This window comes from Pelophylax lessonae, assembly GCF_965119305.1.
Source record: "Pelophylax lessonae genome assembly, chromosome: 12".
Classification (NCBI taxonomy): Eukaryota; Metazoa; Chordata; class Amphibia; order Anura; family Ranidae; genus Pelophylax; species Pelophylax lessonae.
Genome location: NC_138779.1, coordinates 22,586,725 through 22,607,695, shown reverse-complemented (window position 1 = coordinate 22,607,695; position 20,971 = coordinate 22,586,725). Strand labels below are relative to the sequence as shown.

Genomic DNA, 20,971 nt, shown 5'->3' with positions numbered 1-20,971 from the left:
TCAGATTAGTGATCGACCGATATCGGTTTTTCATTGCCGATACTGATATTTTGGTCAATGCATATTGGTATCGGCCGATATTGTCGACCCCCAAACCCCTCCTCGGCACTTAAAAGCATTCAAAACGCCAAGTTTGGCTGTTTTGAATGCTGTCATTTTTTTAATCTTGTCCCAGTACCCGGAAGTGATGTCATGACATCACTTCCGGGTTTTTGCATGGAGACCCGATCAGAGCCGAAATGGGAAATGTAGCTCCAAAAGATCTGGGGTGCCAAGGTTTGCCATCACTGTTATAGGGCAACATATACAAAGTCTAATTTTGTCAAAGCAGTACTAAGAAAATTCTTCCGTTTGCCTTAAATTTCTCCTTGAAAAACAGCAATGCACTTCTTGGTATGTGAATGCGCCTAGGTCCGGGTTTGGCAACCCGTCCATTGCGGGAAACCGACAGGTAGATCCCGATCAGGGCTGTGTTGATGCTTCTCCCAGCCTCTGCCGCTCTCTCTCAGCCTCTGCCGCTCTTCTTTTACTAGCAGAGAAGAGTGAGAGAAGCAGAACAGTGCTGGATGGGGGGTAGGAGCATGGCAGCTGCTTTAGTTAACTTTGCAAGTTAACCAGCAGGTCATTGGTTACTAGGTGGTCCTAGCAATCAACCAATCACCTGCTTGTTAACATGAAAAGTTTACTCTGGCAGCTCGCGATGTCACCTTCCATCCAGCAATATGCGGCCTCTCAATCCTCTCTGATGTCCAGCCGCTGTAAAATAGGAGAGAGCTGCCTACACACAGCTGGGTGTTGTGAACAGAGAAAACAGCTATAGGGGGCAGAGGACACTACGGGGGGGGGGGGGGGTGCAGTGGACAATACTGGGGAGCTGCTGCAAAGGACACTGCTGTGGGGGGGGGGGGGGGGAGGCAGAGGACACCGCTATTAGGGGGGGGGGGTATGTGTGGAGGACACTGCTATGGGGGGGATGGCAGAGGACACTTATTGGGGGGGGGGGGGGTGGACGGCAGAGGACACTTATTGGGGGGGGGGGGGGTGGACGGCAGAGGACACTTATTGGGGGTGGGGCAGAGGGCACTACAGGGGGGGGGGGGGTTTACAGTGGACACTGCTATGGGGGTGGGGCGAAGAGGACACTACTGTGGAGGAGGATGGCAGAAGACACTGCTATGTGGGGGCAGAGGGCCCTTCAGTTGGGGGAGAGGGGCAGAGGACACTGCTATATGGGGGCAGAGGGCTCTACAGTTGGGGTAGAGGGGCAGAGGGCACTGCTATGTGGGGGCAGAGAACACTACAGTGGAGTGGGGGAGGGTAATGTGAAAGGGGGCAGAAGACAACACTGTGGGGGGGGGGGGGGAGGGGGGCGACAGAGGATACTGCTGTGGAGGGGGGTGAATCGAAGTGAGATTTAGTGTTAGATTTTCTGGTGTCACTACTGTGCCAATCACTGTTCTCCTTGCTGGAAAGACAGCTGTACCCAAGGACCTGCAGTGAAAGTAACACCCTGTTTTTGCTTCATTCGTTCTCTGCCATCTGTGCTTCATCTCTTCTGCTGCTTCCTGATCATTACCTAACCAGTCATCAAGGGGGTAGCTCTGACATGAGGAAGCAAAGCCCTGCCTCTACCAAGATGGCTGCCTTCACCCAGACACACAGTGCATATCTAGGCATAGGTGGTCAGAAATGAGGCAAAAACAACTGCAGGGAGCCCACAGGCAATACTTGTGACTAGTATACAAAAATTCACGCGCCTACCTATTAAAGTGCAATATACAATACAAACCAATACTTGTACTAGCCCTTTGTCCTCAGGCTTTTATTTTTTATTTATTTTTTTTTTATCATCTACAGGACAGGACCTCTTCAAGAAGAAAGAAACGGAGCTGACCTGTGAAATGAGATGTTGTTCTCCCTGGTCAGGCGAGAATCCCGAGTGGTGCAGCCGAGAGCTGAGCAATGTCTTGGCATCTAAAATCCAAAACAAATGGAAGAGTTAGCCTATCCGATCACTAGGAAGTCAAACAACATGGCTGAACAAACTTGCTTGAGGTTAAGGCCTACACTATTAAAGTAAAGCGGTCTTGAAATAAATGTTACAGCTTCCATTGCTAACCTCCTTTTGACTACCAATGATGTGCAGTGTTAGCGTATGTAACCTCTAACAATAAACTTCTTATTTGGCCGGTAAATATACAAATTCAAAGTGTTTTGTTTTATCGGTTTAATAAGAGCAAAATATCTGTTAATCTTGCCAATAATACCGTGTACTGTAATTTCCTGTGCAGTCACAGTGATATCTTGATGGCAGATCACTTCTGTAGACTACAGAACACCGTCCCATAATATGGAGATGTTCTGTGGAAAATGAAAAGAAAAACGAATGATGCCTCCACATTTAAGGACTGGTAAGCTGCAATATATTACATTTTTGTTCTCGGGTTTAGACTTTAAAGCAATGTTAAACCCCAAACCAAAAAATTATTATATAGTAGCTTTCTATATCTTAGCTGTAGTTGCTGCATTAGTTTTCTTTGTTAGGCTTTTTCCTTGCCAGTTGATCTTGCCAATAAGTCTGTTATTTTTCAATTTTCTTTAACCACTTAAGGACCGCCCGCCGCAGTTCAGCAGGCAGCCCCTCCTGCGTGAACCCACGAAGGTATACGTCGGTCGCAACCCTGCAGCTAGGGGGCGAGCGCGTGCCTCGGTAGCGGGGACTCGGATGCACGGGGGGCAGGCGGCTCCGATTGCCTCCTGACACCCGCAATCATTCCTTGCTGAGAGAGAGAAGGATGGTCAGCTGTTTTAAACACAGCTGACCATTCTTCTCTCTGGAATGATCACAGAGCGCCTGTGATCCTTCTATATAGGATCACATGTCTCTATGATCATTTTACAAGCCACGCCCCCCCAGTTAGAATCACTCCCCTAGGCTCACATTTAACCCCTTGATCACCCACAGTATTAACCCCTTCCCTGCCAGTGTCATTATTACAGTGACAGTGCATATTTTTTTTAGCACTGATTACTATAGTAATGTCACTGGAACCCCAAAAGTGTCAAAAATGTCAGTTAGGGGTCCGATCTGTCCGCCGCAATGTCGCAGTCACCCTAAAAATCAGATCGCCGCCATTTCTAGTAGAAAAAAAAAACACAATAAAAATGACATAAATCTTTCCCGTAGTTAGTAAATGCAATAACTTTTGCGCAAACCAATCAAAATACGCTTATTGCGATATCTTTTACCAAAAATATGTAGCAGAAAACAAATTGGCCTAAAATTTTTAAAAAAATTAGATTTTTACATTTTTTTGGGGGAATATTATTATAGCAGAATGTGAAAAATATTGTTTTTTTTCAAAATTTTCGCTCTTTTTTTGTTTATAGCACAAAATCTAAAAACCGCAGAGGTGATCAAATACCACCAAAAAAAAGCTCTGTTTGTGGGGGAAAAAATAGGATATCAATTGTATTTGGGTACAACGTCGCACGACCGGGCAGTTTTTTTATTAAAGTAACGCAGAGCCGAATCGCAAAAAATGGGCTGGTTATTAAAGCGGTTGTATCCTCAAAAAAAAACAACAAAAAAAACAAAAAAAAAAACAAACCCTGCAGGACAAAGGCATAATGAGCTAGTATGCATCGCATACTAGCTCATTATGAAATACCTTAGAACGAAGCCCCGACACGGTCTCCCGGACACCGCTGAGGCAGCTGACATCTTCCTTCCCTCTGCGTCTCTTCCGGGTTCGGCGGCTCTGGCTCTGTGAGTGGCCGGAGCCGTGATGACGTCACTCTCGTGCATGCGCGCGAGGGAGTTCACTTTCCGGCTAGGAGCTCTTAAGGTGTCAGCGGCTGCATGCAGGGCGAATATCTCCTAAACTGTGCAGGTTTAGGAAATATTAAAGCGGTGTTCCAGCCTCACCCCCTCCCCCTTCAAAAATTAAAAGTCAGCAGCTGTACACACACACTACACACACACACACACACACACACTATACACACACACTGTACACACACATACACTATACACACACACTGTACACACACACACACTATACACACACACACTATACACACACACACTATACACACACACACTGTAGCTGCTGACTTTTGATATTAGGACACTTACCTGTCCTGGAGTCCAGCGATGTCGGCACCGCAGCCAATGTTTTCATCGGCTGTCGGGTGCTGCCGCCGCCATTGCCGGTTAGGGAACCCAGCAGTGAAGCCTTGCAGCTTCAGGGGCGGGTCCCTAATGCGCATGCGTGAAGTGTGCTGCGCATTTGGATTGGCTTGGCGGCGGGGGAAGGAGGAGGGGGCCAAAATTCCGAGGGGCGGCGCCGGAAGTGGGGAAGGGTACCTGTCAAAAACAGATACCCATTCCCCACTCCCCCCTGAAAGGTGCCAAATGTGGCACTGGAGGGGGGTGGGGAGGAAGCAAATGAGCGTAAGGCTCCGTTCACATGTAGGCGTTTTGGGGCGTTTTTGGGGAGTTTTTCAGCTCTAGGATCAGCTCTCAAAATGCCCAACAAGACAAATCCTATTCATTTCAATGGCCCCTGTTCACATCTGAGCGTTTTGACGCTGTGAGCAAAACGCCCAACGCTCAAAAAAGTACATGAGCTTCTTTTTGGGCAGATTACAGGCGTTTTCCATTGGCCTCTATTCAATCTAAAAACGCCTGCACAAAAAACGCATGTAAATCGCGGTGAAAACGCTACGCTCAGGTGTGAATGTAGCCTTAGTTCCACTTTTGGGTGGAACTCCGCTTTAATTTTACCTACATGTGAGCCTTATTATAGTCCTTATTATAGGCTTACCCATAGGTAAAAGTTAAAAAGCCGAGTATACTATCGCTTTAAGGGGGGTAAAACCTTCCGGAGCTGAAGTGGTTCAGTTGGCCCACAGGTTTTAATACTTTTTGACGCTCACTTCAAAAAAGCTTGCAATTAAGAAAATTTGGAGGAGTGTCAGAAGTCCTTGTCAATGCCTGCTTGAGTTGCAGATTTCCTGCTGTGCCTATGGGAAGAGAAGTGAAGGGATATCTCCCTTCTAAACCATTCTAGAGCAATTCATCTCTGATGTGATTCTTTTATTACCGGGAACTTTACACCTAATGATCGAATAATTGTGTGGCTGGCATAAAGCATACCTTTGCAAAGCTGAAGGTTGAAAATATCATAGGGACCGCGGAGTCCCTGAGCCGCACCGTCTGTCCAGTTCGATCAAACTGCTTATCGTGGAAGTGTTGGGAGCACAGGGAGCTGTGCACAGAAGGGGTCCATTCACTACCGACCGCAGAGTGAGAGTGCGACACGGCATTCACCCACAGCGTCCTCCGTGACTCCTCTTTGGGAAATCTAAGCAAAGGAAAGGAAAAAAAAAAAAGAAAGGGTTATGACTGTGAATCAGGAGGAACAACAAACTAAAACCCCAAATAAAAAAATAGAAAAATATTTCACTACAAACGAACATTTAAAGTAGAACTTTAGGCAAACCGCTAAATACAGCGATAAAATGAGAAATATATAGTGGCCTGCTAAAGTATACGTATTTCCATTCTGTCCTGAGAATTACACAGCACTGCCAGACAGCTCAGTCGTCCTCTAGACCAGTGTTTCTCAACTCCGGTCCTCAGGACCCACTAACAGGCCAGGTTTGCAAATACATCACAGGTGATATCATTTGCTGCTCAGTGATTGCAGTATTCTAGTCTGCATCTCCCCAAGGTAATACTTAAAATCTGGCCTGTTAGTGTGCCCTGAGGACCGGAGTTGATCTAGACCTGGCATCTATCTGATGCAGATATGTAATACATCTCTTATTCCTGCCCCAACCTGTGATTGGACCATAAAAGAGAAATCAGCAGACTGTGGAGTTCATCTCCTTGTCACTCTCTGCTCTCTCCTATCAGCAGGTTCCTTGTAAAACACATGGTTACTACAGAACAGATAGTTGGCTCCTTGTGCTGCTTCTCTCTTCTATAGTTTGAGGTCTGCTGTAAAGCACATCTATAGGCAATTTTTTATGTCAGTGCAAGAAGAGAAAAAAAAAAAAAAAAAACGTGCAGTAAACCTCTGCTATACATGCACACTTCCCTAGGTTTTATCCCTTGACCACAACACAGATAGAGGGGAAAAAATCAATGGGGACAAGACAGATGTTCTCATTAGAGGTGCACCGAATGGAAAATTTTGGTGCTGAAACCGAAAATAACAGTAAAAAAAGGTATTATAAGATTTATATATATATATATATATATATATATATATATATATATATATATATATATATATATATATATATATATATATTTTTTTTATTTATTATTATTTTATTATTTTTATATATTTTATTTCATTATTTTTATATATTTTATTTATTATTATTTATATATATATATATATATATATATATATATATATATATATATATATATATATATATATATATATATATATATATATATATTTTTTTTATAAATGTATTATATTTGACTTTTTTAATTAATATCATGAAAGTAAACGAATATGAATTTGTCGGCCATTATTGGCACCTTTAGCGCAAGAAAAACGCATCCCTTTAAATTTTATGTAAGCCTCCACACTGGTCTGTTGTGCTTCCATTGTGGTGTTAAAAGTCCTGTTAGCTGCATTTTTCGTCAGTAAAAAAAAAAAAAAAAAAAAAAAAGAAGAAACGCACCTTCCAGTTAAAATTAGGGATAGACCGATTATCGACAAAGGCTGATATATCAGCGGCCGATATGCACTTTCCCCGATATATCGGTATCACCCCCGGAACTGACTGATATTGCCGATATTTTTATGACGTCATTCTGCCTTCCTAGGCCGCCTCCCTTGCCTTGGACAGCCTCGTCTGGAGTCGGGACTAGTCTCGCGGGAGTGTATCACAGCCATACACCCACCCACAGCAGCCCGGTGCCAGCCAGCCACCCACCCACAGGCCCTGTACCAGTGAGCCAGCCAGCCACCCACATGCCCTGCACCAGCCAGCTAGCCACCCACAGGCCCTGTAGCAGTCAGCGACCCACAGCCCCTGTGCCAGCCACCCGCCCACCCACAGGGTGCCAGCCAGCCACCCACAGGCCCTGAACCAGCCAGCCACAGGCACTGTACCAGCCACCCGCCCACAGGCCCTGTACCAGCCACCCACCCAAAGCCCCTGTGCCAACCAGCCACCCACCACAGGGTGCCAGCCACCCACAGACAGGGAGCCAGACAGTCAGCCACCCACAGAGAGGGTGCCAGACAGCCAGCCACCCACAGAGAGGGTGCCAGACAGCCACAGACACTGTACCAGCCAGCCACCCAAAGCCCATGTGCCAGCCAACCACCCACCACAGGCCCTGAACCAGCCAGCCACAGGCACTGTACCAGCCACCCGTCTACAGGCCCTGTACCAGCCACCCACCCAAAGCCCCTGTGCCAGCCAGCCACCAACCACAGGGTGCCAGCCAGCCACCCACCCACAGACAGGGAGCGAGACAGTCAGCCACCCACAGAGAGGGTGCCAGACAGCCAGCCACCCACAGGCCCTGTACCAGCCAGCCACAGGCACTGTACCAGCCAGCCACCCACCACAGGGTGCCAGCTAGCCACCCACCACAGGGTGCCAGCCACCCACCCACCACAGGGTGCCAGCCACCCACCCACCACAGGGTGCCAGCCAGCCAGCCATTAAGCATTAAACAAAAATTAACATATTCAGTACCAGATTTGTGTCAAAAATTGTCTTTACTTTTCAAAACTTTAAATGTACAAAATATCGGTATTGGCCCTGAAAAAAACACATCGGTCTATCCCTAGTTAAAATGCATTAAAAATGTTGAAAATGCAGCAAGCATGCATCAATACCACACCTATGTTCCGTTTTTTAATGCGGTTTTTGAATGAAAAACACACCGCAAGCATAGTAAAATCGTGGAAAAATCGTGTGCATTTTCGGCACCTAAATCTCTTATTGGTAAATTTCGGGCCGATATGTTTCGGCTGCCAAAAGTTTGGGTGCATCTCTAGTTCTCATTCTTCCTCACTCTATCCAAAACTAGAAAAGAGGAGTTGGAGCTAGAAATATTCTGTACTTCAGAAAAAAAAAAAACTCTACATATATTTTAACCACTTTAGGACCGCGCGCGGTAATACTACTGCGGCAGTGCGGCACGATACCGCTCAGCCACGTAGTATTAACGTCATGCGCGATCGCGGCTCCAGAGCGCGCTCCCGCGCGCCGCGGGTCCCGATACCGATGGCATTCGGTAGGGAACCGATCAATCACCAGATACTGACCAATGATTTTTGGTCAGTGTCTGTAGATCGGTCCCCACCAATGGCAATCTGACCCCTGTCTGTGTAATGTAAACACAGACAGGGGAAGTGATGTCACTGTCCCTCCTGAAGTCCTTTCGGTTCCAGGAGAGAGACAGAGACACACCAAAAACGTGAGTTTCCACCAACACTACACTGACACACCTCACATAGGCACATTTAACCCCTTCATCACCTCTGATCACCCCCTGATCACCCCCAAACCCCTCACAGTGAACACTATATACAGTGGTATACAGATATTTTACTGATCACTGTATAAGTGTCACTTGTGAGCGTAGTTTGCGCCTGCGTTAGGCCCAAATAGGGTTAGGGTACCCGCCACCTAACCCCTAATAAAGTTTTTACCCCTTGATCAGCCCCAGTTAACCCCTTCACTACCTATTACTCTGTGCACTAAATACAGTATATAGGTAAATACTGATCACTGTATTTAGTGTCACTAGTGACCCTAATTTGCGCTTGCGCTAAGCCCATATAGGGTTAGGGCACCCGCCACCTATTCCCTAATAAACTTTTAACCGCTTGATCTTCCCCAGTTAACCCCTTCACTCCATATAAAACAGTGCACTAATATATACAGTATATCAGATAACTACTGATCACTGTATTTAGTGTCACTGGTGACCCTAATTTGCGCTTGCGCTAGGCCCGAATAGGTTTAGGCCACCCGCCATCTATCCTCTATAAAGGTTTAACCCCTTGATCTCCCCCAGTTTAACCCCTTCACTTCCCTGTCACAGTGTTGGGTAGTGAGGAGTAAAATCAAAAATTTACGCCATTAGAAAACCTAAAGATGGAGATTGATTTTCGGGGTCCCGTACACAGCTAGGCTCCCAAAAAGTCTCACATATGTGGTATCCCTGTACTCAGGAGAAGCAGCAGAATATATTTTGGGGTGTAATTACACATATACCCATGGCATGTGTGAGAAATTTATCTTTTAGTGACAACTTTGTGTTAAAAAAAAAAAATTTTTTTTTTTTTTATTCATTTTTCAAACACCTGTGACAAAAAAATTAAATATTCAATGAGCTCAACATGCCTCTCAGAACATTCCTTAGGATGTCTACTTTCCAAAAAGTGGTAATTTGGGGGGGGTCTTGTACTGCCCTGCCATTTTAGCACTTCATGAATTGAGATAGGCAGTCAGAAATTAAAGCTGCGTAAAATTTCAGTATTTACACCATAGTTTGTAGACGCTTTAACTTTTGCGCAAACCAATAAAAATACGCTCATTGAATTTTTTTTTGTCAAAGACATGTAGCTAAATATATTTTGGCCAAAAAAAATGACATAAATTGAGTATATTGGATATTTTTTAAAAGACAAAGTTGAAAATGTCATTTTTTTGCAAAATTTTCGCTTTTTTTTTATTAATATCGCAAAAAATAAAAAGCGCAGAGGTGATCAAATACCACCAAAAGAAAGCTCTGTTTGTGGGAAAAAAAGGACGTAAATTTTGTTTGGGTACCACATTGCATGACCGCACAATTGTCAGTTAAAGTCGCACAGTGCCGAAGCACAAAAAGTGGTCTGGACGGAAGACAGCAAAATCCTCCGGTGGTAAAGTGGTTAAACTATATTGATAAGGAATGAGCGGACAAGGAAAAGAAAAAGATTTTTTTTTTTGTGATAGCTGCGCTTCAATAAATATAAGATTTGTATCTATAGCAGCTACCCGAAATCTCCATTCAAAATAAAATAAAAATAAAGGAAGAGGTTTACTGACTGCTATGAGCAACAACAGAATTCTTATCTCAGACCCATCAGGTCCAGAATACCATAATAGGTATAGGATAATAAGAACATGATAATAAGAACATGATAAAAAGAATACTATGATGAGTATAAGATATTAGGAATATGATAACTAGTATACAAAAGAGCTGCACGATTCTGGATAAAATGAGAATCACGATTTTTTTGCTTAGAATAAAGAGCACGAGTCTCGGCGTAACATCATCTTATACAAAAAACTGGGCTAACTTTACTGTTTATTTTTTTAAAAAATTCATTAAAGATTATTTTTATATTATATTTTGCGTTTGAAAGACTTTGGCACAAATACAGGGTGACATAAAAGATTGCAACGATCGCCATTTTATTCTTTAGGGTCTCTGCTAATAAATAAATATAATATAATATAAATATATATATATATATATATACACACACATACATACACATACATACATACACACACACAGTGCATTGTGAAAGTATTCGGCCCCCCCCTTGAACTTTGACCTTTTGCCACATAAAGATATAAAACTGTATTTTTTTTGTGTAGAATCAACAAGTGGGACACAATCATGAAGTGGAATGAAATTTATTGGATATTTCAAACTTTGTTAACAAATAAAAAACTGAAAAATTGGGCGTGCAAAATTATTCAGCCCCTTTACTTTCAGTGCAGCAAACTCTCTCCAGAAGTTCAGTGAGGATCTCTGAATGATCCAATGTTGACCTAAATGACTAATGATGATAAATAGAATCCACCTGTGTGTAATCAAGTCTCCATATAAATGCACTTGCACTGTGATAGTCTCAGAGGTCCGTTTAAAGCGCAGAGAGGATCATGAAGAACAAGGAACACACCAGGCAGGTCCGAGATACTGTTGTGGAGAAGTTTAAAGCCGGATTTGGATACAAAACGATTTCCCAAGCGTTAAACATCCCAAGGAGCACTGTGCAAGCAATAATATTGAAATGGAAGGAGTATCAGACCACTGCAAATCTATGAAGACCTGGCCGTCCCTCTAAACTTTCAGCTCATACAAGGAGAAGACTGATCAGAGATGCAGCCAAGAGGCCCATGATCACTCTGGATGAACTGCAGAGATCTACAGCTGAGGTGGGAGACTCTGTCCACAGGACAACAATCAGTCGTATACTGCAGAAATCTGACCTTTATGGAAGAGTGGCAAGAAGAAAGCCATTTCTTAAAGATATCCATAAAAAGTGTTGTTTAAAGTTTGACACAAGCCACCTGGGAGACACCAAACATGTGGAAGAAGGTGCTCTGGTCAGATGAAACCAAAATCGAACTTTTTGGCAACAATGCAAAACGTTATGTTTGGCGTAAAAGCAACACAGCTCATCACCCTGAACACACCATCCCCACTGTCAAACATGGTGGTGGCAGCATCATGGTTTGGGCCTGCTTTTCTTCAGCAGGGACAGGGAAGATGGTTAAAATTGATGGGAAGATGGATGGAGCCAAATACAGGACCATTCTGGAAGAAAACCTGATGGAATCTGCAAAAGACCTGAGACTGGGGCGGAGATTTGTCTTCCAACAAGACAATGATCCAAAACATAAAGCAAAATCTACAATGGAATGGTTCACAAATAAACATATCCAGGTGTTAGAATGGCCAAGTCAAAGTCCAGACCTGAATCCAATCGAGAATCTGTGGAAAGAACTGAAAACTGCTGTTCACAAACGCTCTCCATCCAACCTCACTGAGCTTGAGCTGTTTTGCAAGGAGGAATGGGCAAAAATTTCAGTCTCTCGATGTGCAAAACTGATAGAGACATACCCCAAGCGGCTTACAGCTGTAATCGCAGCAAAAGGTGGCGCTACAAAGTATTAACTTAAGGGGGCTGAATAATTTTGCACGCCCAATTTTTCAGTTTTTTATTTGTTAAAAAAGTTTGAAATATCCAATAAAATTTCGTTCCACTTCATGATTGTGTCCCACTTGTTGTTGATTCTTCACAAAAAATTACAGTTTTATATCTTTATGTTTGAAGCCTGAAATGTGGCAAAAGGTCGCAAAGTTCAAGGGGGCCGAATACTTTCGCAAGGCACTGTGTAGATATATATATATATATATATACACACACACACACACACACACACACACACACACACACACACACACACACACACACATCTAGCAGCCTTAAAGCGGTTGTAAACCCTATAGAAAAAAAAATAAAAAAAAAAAAACCTGCAAGACAAAGGCATAATGAGCAAGTATGCATCGCATACTAGCCCATTATGTGTAACTTACCTTAAAACGAAGCCCCGACACGGACCCCCGGACATCGATGCGGGCGCTGCCATGATCCCTCGTCGTCTCTTCCGGGTTCGGCGGCTCCGGCGCGCTGATTGGCCGGAAGAGACGGCTCCGGCGCGCTGATTGGCCGGAGCCGCGATGACGTCACTCCCGCGCATGCGCGCGGGAGTGATTTTTCCGGCAAGCTCCCGGCAACTTAATTGAAGGTCCCCCGGACCTTCAGAGCGGCTGCATGCACTGTAAATATCTCCTAAACCGTGCCGGTTTAGGAGATATTATTTGTACCTACAGGTAAGCCTTATTATAGGCTTACCTGTAGGTAAAAGTGTCAAAAAGCGGGATACTACCGCTTTAACAATGTTGATAAACATATGCCAGAGGCTCCTTGATGCGGTCCGTGAGCGCGCTCTTGCCTGTGATGTGCGCGCGGGGTTCAGCCAGGTGACGCTGCCTGGCGAGGGGGAGTGTAGAGATGGTCAGGGAGTCATGTGATGTCACGACTCCGCCCCCCCGAGTGCTGGCAAAGAGACCCACTCACCGATTTGAGACTTTTGCGGGGCTCCTGCAACCGAAAGGTAGCTACGATTTTTAAAATAATACTACATGCATGAGCTTTATACATGTGGACACCTTCGTATTGTGCCTTTGGTTTATACAGGTGATGGTGGGGGGGGGGGGGGGGGGGGTTTACATCCACTTTAAAGGAGTTGTAAAAGCAGAAGCCTCTCTATCCAGTGATGCCCACAAGTCCCTCGGCCATCTGGGACTCTGCCTCCTCATTGGCTGAGACACAGCAGCGGTGCCATTGGTTTCCGCGACTGTCAAAGTCAGTTAGCCAATCAGGAGAGAGAGAGGCAGTGGAGCTGATCCACAGCTCTGTGTCTGAATAGACAGCTCGGCTCAGGTGCCCCCATAGCAAGCTGCTTGCTGTGGGGGCACTCGACAGGAGGGAGGGGCCAGGAGCAGCAATGAAGGACCCGAGAAGAGTAGGATCTGGGCTGACCTGTGCAAAATCACTGCACAGAGGAGGCAAGTATAACATGTTTGTTATTTAGAAAAAAAAAAATAAAAATAATCAAGATTTTACAATCACTTTAGGTATAAAATAAAATGATGGCTATATAAATACAATAATAAGGATATGGTAAAGAAAAGTATAGGATAATAGGAATACAGTAATACACACTGTGCAGTGACCGCACTCTGGGTCAGACCACGGTACCTACCGGTGGAACGTTATCCCTTTCCGTCTAGTAAGCGCCGTCTGCCGGTTGACACAATTAGCAGCAGAGCATGACCGGACCATTTCGCTCCACTCAGCCGGCGCCACGACCCGTCCCTAAAAACGTAAAAAGGAAATTATTTTATACAAATACACTGTGTCTGATTTCTTTGGTCAATATCAATCCTTTTGACAAAGACAAAAATAAAAAAAAATTAAACAATGACATGTTGTAGCTCCATTTACAAGAAATTACACACAATCACCTTCATAAGGCCCCTTTCAAACGCAAGGACCAATCGGGTCCGTCTGTCCGTTTTTCAGGCGGACCTGATCGGGCCACCCATTGACCTCTATGGGGAGGCGAATGTCAGCAGACACCGGCCTGGCATACGATTCTACAAGATCTGCTAAAAAACCAACGCATGGCGATACGTTCACCATCTGTCCAGGCGGGTCGGATCGGATGGATGAAAAACGTATAGGCCGTCTGTTTTCATCCAATCTCCCCATAGAGGAGAGCGGGGATCTGATAGGTCCGTCTGCGCACAGTGAGCGGAGATGGGACTGTCATCCCCCCACTAGGCAAGCAGAGGCCCTCCAAAAGGGGCCTAATAATCCCCTTACACAGCAATACACACATAAAAAATAAAAATTTCATATTTGTGCTAGTATTTACCCAATATGTGAGATTACAAGGTGTCAATCGTCAAAACAAAATGTGTATATACTTAAGTATACGCCGACCCACCTAATCTTACCACAAAAAACTGGGAAAACGTATTGACTCGAGTATAAGCCCAGGGTGGGAAATGCGGCAGCTACTGGACGACCACAAGACCCAAAACAGGGGCTGCGGACATTGTACAGGAGATGCAGGGCTGGGGGCATGGTGAGATGGCACAGGAGATGGCGCAGGCATGCTACAGGAGATGGCACAGGCATGGCACAGGAGATGGCACAGGAGATGGTACAGGCATAGTACAGCAGATGGTACAGGAGATGGAACAGGCATGGTACAGGAGATGGCACAGGAGATGGCACAGGCATGGTACAGGAGATGGCACAGGAGATGGCACAGGCATGGTACAGGAGATGGCACAGGCATGGTACAGGAGATGGTACAGGCATAGTACAGGAGATGGTACAGGCATGGTACAGGAGATGGTACAGGCATGGTACAGGAGATGGTACAGGCATGGTACAGGAGATGGTACAGGCATGGTACAGGAGATGGTACAGGCATGGTACAGGAGATGGTACAGGCATGGTACAGGAGATGGTACAGGCATGGTACAGGAGATGGTACAGGCATGGTACAGGAGATGGTACAGGAGATGGTACAGGCATGGCACAGGAGATGGCACAGGAGATGGCACAGGAGATGGCACAGGAGATGGCACAGGCATGGTACAGGAGATGGTACAGGCATAGTACAGGAGATGGTACAGGCATAGTACAGGAGATGGTACAGGCATGGTACAGGAGATGGTACAGGCATGGTACAGGAGATGGTACAGGAGATGGTACAGGAGATGGTACAGGAGATGGTACAGGCATAGTACAGGAGATGGTACAGGCATGGTACAGGAGATGGTACAGGAGATGGTACAGGAGATGGTACAGGAGATGGTACAGGAGATGGTACAGGCATGGTACAGGAGATGGTACAGGCATAGTACAGGAGATGGTACAGGCATGGTACAGGAGATGGTACAGGCGATGGTACAGGAGATGGTACAGGAGATGGTACAGGCATAGTACAGGAGATGGTACAGGCATGGTACAGGAGATGGTACAGGAGATGGTACAGGCATGGTACAGGAGATGGTACAGGCATGGTACAGGAGATGGTACAGGCATGGTACAGGAGATGGTACAGGAGATGGTACAGGCATAGTACAGAAGATGGTACAGTAGATGGTACAGGAAATGGTAGAGGCATGGTACAGGAGATGGTACAGGAGATGGCACAGGAGATGGCACAGGCATGGTACAGGAGATGGCACAGGAGATGGTACAGGCGATGGTACAGGAGATGGTACAGGAGATGGTACAGGAGATGGCACAGGAGATGGCACAGGAGATGGCACAGGCATGGTACAGGAGATGGCACAGGCATGGTACAGGAGATGGTACAGGCATAGTACAGGAGATGGTACAGGCATAGTACAGGAGATGGTACAGGCATAGTACAGGAGATGGTACAGGCATGGTACAGGAGATGGTACAGGCATGGTACAGGAGATGGTACAGGCATGGTACAGGAGATGGTACAGGAGATGGTACAGGAGATGGTACAGGCATGGCACAGGAGATGGCACAGGAGATGGCACAGGAGATGGCACAGGAGATGGTACAGGAGATGGTACAGGAGATGGTACAGGAGATGGTACAGGCATAGTACAGGAGATGGTACAGGCATAGTACAGGAGATGGTACAGGCATGGTACAGGAGATGGTACAGGCGATGGTACAGGAGATGGTACAGGCATAGTACAGGAGATGGTACAGGCATGGTACAGGAGATGGTACAGGCATGGTACAGGAGATGGTACAGGCATGGTACAGGAGATGGTACAGGCATAGTACAGGAGATGGTACAGGCATGGTACAGGAGATGGTACAGGCGATGGTACAGGAGATGGTACAGGAGATGGTACAGGCATAGTACAGGAGATGGTACAGGCATGGTACAGGAGATGGTACAGGAGATGGTACAGGCATGGTACAGGAGATGGTACAGGCATGGTACAGGAGATGGTACAGGCATGGTACAGGAGATGGTACAGGCATGGTACAGGAGATGGTACAGGCATGGTACAGGAGATGGTACAGGAGATGGTACAGGCATAGTACAGAAGATGGTACAGGAGATGGTACAGTAGATGGTACAGGAAATGGTAGAGGCATGGTACAGGAGATGGCACAGGAGATGGCACAGGAGATGGCACAGGAGATGGCACAGATATTGCACTGATGGTACAGGAAATGCGTTGCTGCGGGCATGGTACAGTAGTCTCACCTACCTTTACCTGCAGTGCTGCGGAAGAGTATCACTTACCTTTGCGACTTACATTTAAAAATGGTGCCGCCCGTCGCCAACACGTCACTGCGCATGCGCCGTCTGCCCGGGAATAGCCGAACGTGTACGGACTTTCCTGAGCGGCGGCGCATACACACTGACAGGGAGAAAGGTAAGTGAGACGGTAAATGGAGTATAAGCCAAGGGGGGGCTCTTTCAGCATGAAAAAACACGCTGAACAACTCGGCTTATACTCGAGTATATACGGTAGATGTGAATTCCAACAAATAGGAGGACAGCAGCACACAAATCCACTTTTGTTGAGGAATAAACATTCCCCTCCGGGTGATCTCTGTACATTGCAGGGATTATAACATTCCTCCCTTTTATTATTCTGAAGAAATCATTATTTGTTCCTCTGTGCTGAGTGGGTCTAATGGGAGGGGTTTCATAATTATCTATCAGCTGTGGCAGCTGCAGGGCTCTAATGAGGAAATCTGCTGAGCCTGCATCCCTTTAGACGTGTTCCTATTGGGAGAATCTCACCAAAAATGATATTTGTGTTGCAGGGGATGCCAGAAATCTGACTTGTATCTTAGTGCAGACTTCTGTGAGAATCAGTGAGCCAATCACACAAGCAGGAAATGATGTTTCTAGGGGTGTGGTCAGGATACATTCGGGGGGTGTGGTCAGTATATATTCTGTGTACAGAACACCTCCAGGCGGCCATATTGTATTGCATTTTTAGAAAATTACAACAGCTGCAGATTGAAAAGGAAAAGTGATTTTTAATAACATTCAATTACAATAAGATTTGTGTCCCCATTGTATACTCTATATTGTTTTTTCTTTATTTGCTATTTTTTACCCTGCTAAAGTGGAGTTACCCTTTAAACACTTCCTGATCACCCGCTGCCTTTTTACTGCAGCAGGCTGGCTCTCCTGCGCAAACCGATGTAGACCATCCAATATGGGGGGGGGGTCACAGGGACAGGAAGTCTCCCTCCAATGAGGGGGGGGGGGGTCACAGGGACAGGAAGTCTCCCTCCAATGAGAGGGGGGGGGGTCACAGGGACAGGAAGTCTCCCTCCAATGAGGGGGGGGGGTCACAGGGACAGGAAGTCTCCCTCCAATGAGGGGGGGGGGGGTCACAGGGACAGGAAGTCTCCCTCCAATGAGAGGGGGGGGGTCACAGGGACAGGAAGTCTCCCTCCAATGAGAGGGGGGGGGGTCACAGGGACAGGAAGTCTCCCTCCAATGAGAGGGGGGGGGGGGTCACAGGGACAGGAAGTCTCCCTCCAATGAGAGGGGGGGGGTCACAGGGACAGGAAGTCTCCCTCCAATGAGAGGGGGGGGGTCACAGGGACAGGAAGTCTCCCTCCAATGAGAGGGGGGGGGGTCACAGGGACAGGAAGTCTCCATCCAATGAGAGGGGGGGGGGGTCACAGGGACAGGAAGTCTCCATCCAATGAGAGGGGGGGGGGTCACAGGGACAGGAAGTCTCCCTCCAATGAGAGGGGGGGGTCACAGGGACAGGAAGTCTCCCTCCAATGAGAGGGGGGGGGGGTCACAGGGACAGGAAGTCTCCATCCAATGGGGGGGGGGGTTCACAGGGACAGGAAGTCTCCATCCAATGGGGGGGGGTCACAGTGACAGAAGTCTCCATCCAATGGGGGGATGGGGGGGTCACAGTGACAGAAGTCTCCATCCAATGGGGGGGGGGTCACAGTGACAGGAAGCCTCCCTCCAATGCGGGGGGGGGGGGGGGGGGGGTCACAAGGACAGGAAGTCTCCCACCAATGCGGGGGGGGGGGTCACAAGGACAGGAAGTCTCCCTCCAATGGGGGGGGGGTCACAAGGACAGGAAGTCTCCCTCCAATGGGGGGGGTCACAGGAAGTGAGGAGAAGTCTCCCTCCAATGGGGGGGGGGTCACAGGAAGTGAGGAGAAGTCTCCCTCCAATGGGGGGGGGGGGTCATAGGAAGTGAGGAGAAGTCTCCCTCCAATGGGGGGGGGGGGTCACCAGAAGTGAGAGGTCTCCCTCCAATGGGGGGGGGGGGTCACAAGGACAGGAAGTCTCCCACCAATTGGGGGGGGGCGGTCAAAGGAAGTGAGAAGTCTCCCTCCAATGGGGGGGGGGTGTCACAAGGACAGGAAGTCTCCCTCCAATGGGGGGGGGTCACAGGAAGTGAGGAAAAGTCTCCCTGGGGGGGGGGTTACAGGGACAGGAAGTGAGTGGGAAGTACAGTCCAGGCATACTCTATAGAACACAATGAAATGAGGGTTGGATGTCAGGCTGGGATGATGACATTCTGGGCTTAGTGGTTCCCCAGCACCTCCCCCTCCTCCTCCTGCACCCCGGATCTTCTCTCTGTACTATGGGGGGGGGGACCTCCTGATATCACAGCATCACCTCTCTATACACAGACGTCCCCCAGCACACTAACCCTCCTTCTCCGCCCCCGGTATACCTGTCCGGTGCACGGAGCCAGAGAGGCGCTCGGCTACACATACGACTTCATCTGTCCGCCTGGCTGTCCATACATCACCACCGCCCCACACCGGCACAGCGCCACCTGCCGGCCGGAGGACCGAACAACCGCCGCCTGATGACAGCACAGCGCCAGAGCTCACGGATCCCAGCACAACACAAACCACGCCCCTTCAGCCCCTCCTTCTATGTTCAGTTATGTGCGACCCATAGAAAGCACCGACACGCTGAGTACCAGCAGACTGCCAGCAGAGGGCGCCGGATGACACTCTGACATCTACAGGGAATTATTTGGAGGAAAATGGTTATAATTATTAACCACTTCCTCCCCAGACTAATGCCCCGTACACACGCAACGATTGTCGGCCTACCGATCGGCCGACTTTTGTACAGAGTGGTGTTTTGTTGGTTGGAATGTGCCTAGACTGAACACAAATTTTCTCGGCCAACAAAAATCTACTTCAGAAGTGATGTCATGTGTTGGTTTACTTTCCGTGTGTTTCTTCTTCTCTGAGCATGCCCAGTTTTGCTCATCAGATTTTTGTCTGCCGAAATCTGTACTGACTGACGGAAAATCGGCCGTTGCGTTGACGGCCAACAAAAATTTTATAACATGCACACCAGATTTTTTTCAGCCGAAAAGTCGCAGTCGGTTGTCGGAAGCATCGTACTAACAAGCCGAAAATCGGCCGATCGGTCGTTGGCCGAAAATTCCCGGCCAATAATCGATGCGTGTGTACGAGACTTAAGGAAAATTACTTTGAACCCCCAAACATTATATATATATAATTACTTGCCTGTCGAGCACTTTCACCCCTTCCTGCCCAGGCCAGGCCAGGCTGTCACATTTTGAATGACAATTACTCAGCCATGCAACATTGTATGATATTTTTATCATTATTTGGAGACAGGTAGAGCTTTCTTATGATGGTATTTAATCATCACTGGGGTTTTAGCAGCACTGATTGGCAGCACTGGTGAGCACTAATTAGCAGCACTGGTTGTCACTGATTAGCAACACCGGTGAGCACTCATTGGCAGCACTGCTGAGCACTGACTGGCAGCATATGTGAGCACTAATTGGCAGCACTGGTGAGCACTAATTGCCAGCACTGATTGGCAGCACTGGTGAGCACTGATTGGCAGCACTGGTGAGCACTAATTGGCAGCACTGATTAGCAGCACTGGTGAGCACTAATTAGCAGCACTAGTTGGCACTAATTAGCAGCACTGGTGGGCACTAATTAGCAGCACTTGTGAGCACTGATTGGCAGCATTGGTGAGCACTGATTATTAGCACTGGTGAGCACTGATTGGCAGCACTGGTGAGCACTGATTGGCAGCACCGGTGAGCACTAATTGGCAGCACTGATGAGCACTAATTGGCAGCACTGGTGGGCACTGATTGGCAGCACTGTTGAGCACTAATTGGCAGCACTGGTGAGCGCTGGTTGGCAGAACTGGTGAGCACTAATTTGCAGCACTGGTGAGCACTAATTAGCAGCACTGGTTGGCACTGATTACCAGCACTGGTGAGCACTACTTGGTAGCACTGGTGAGCACTAATTAGCAGCACTGGTGGGCACTGATTGGCAGCTATGGTGGGCACTGATTGGCAGCACTGGTGATCACTGATTAGCAGCACTGGTGAGCACTAATTGGCAGCACCGGTGAGCACTAATTAGCAGGTCTGGTGAGAACTGATTGGCAGCACTGGTGAGCACTGATTGGCAGCACTGGTGAGCACTAATTAGCAGCACTGGTTGTCACTGATTAGCAACACCGGTGAGCACTCATTGGCAGCACTGCTGAGCACTGACTGGCAGCATATGTGAGCACTAATTGGCAGCAC

The 20,971-nt window shown here is 47.2% G+C and overlaps 1 protein-coding gene across 1 annotated transcript in view; it reads right to left on the bottom strand.

Annotated features, from left to right (window-relative positions):
- THAP7 (THAP domain containing 7) overlaps positions 1-19,238 on the bottom strand; it is a 36,146-nt gene extending 16,908 nt beyond the window's left edge. Inside the window, exons 1-4 of the mRNA XM_082273330.1 lie at positions 19,100-19,238; positions 13,609-13,721; positions 5,162-5,369; positions 1,895-1,974 (exon numbers count right to left, since the gene is read on the bottom strand). Coding sequence (XP_082129456.1) covers positions 1,895-1,974; positions 5,162-5,369; positions 13,609-13,688 — 368 coding nt within the window. The 5' untranslated portion in view covers positions 13,689-13,721; positions 19,100-19,238. The remainder of the gene's footprint in view (positions 1-1,894; positions 1,975-5,161; positions 5,370-13,608; positions 13,722-19,099) is intronic.
- Between the last annotated feature and the right edge of the window lie 1,733 nt (positions 19,239-20,971).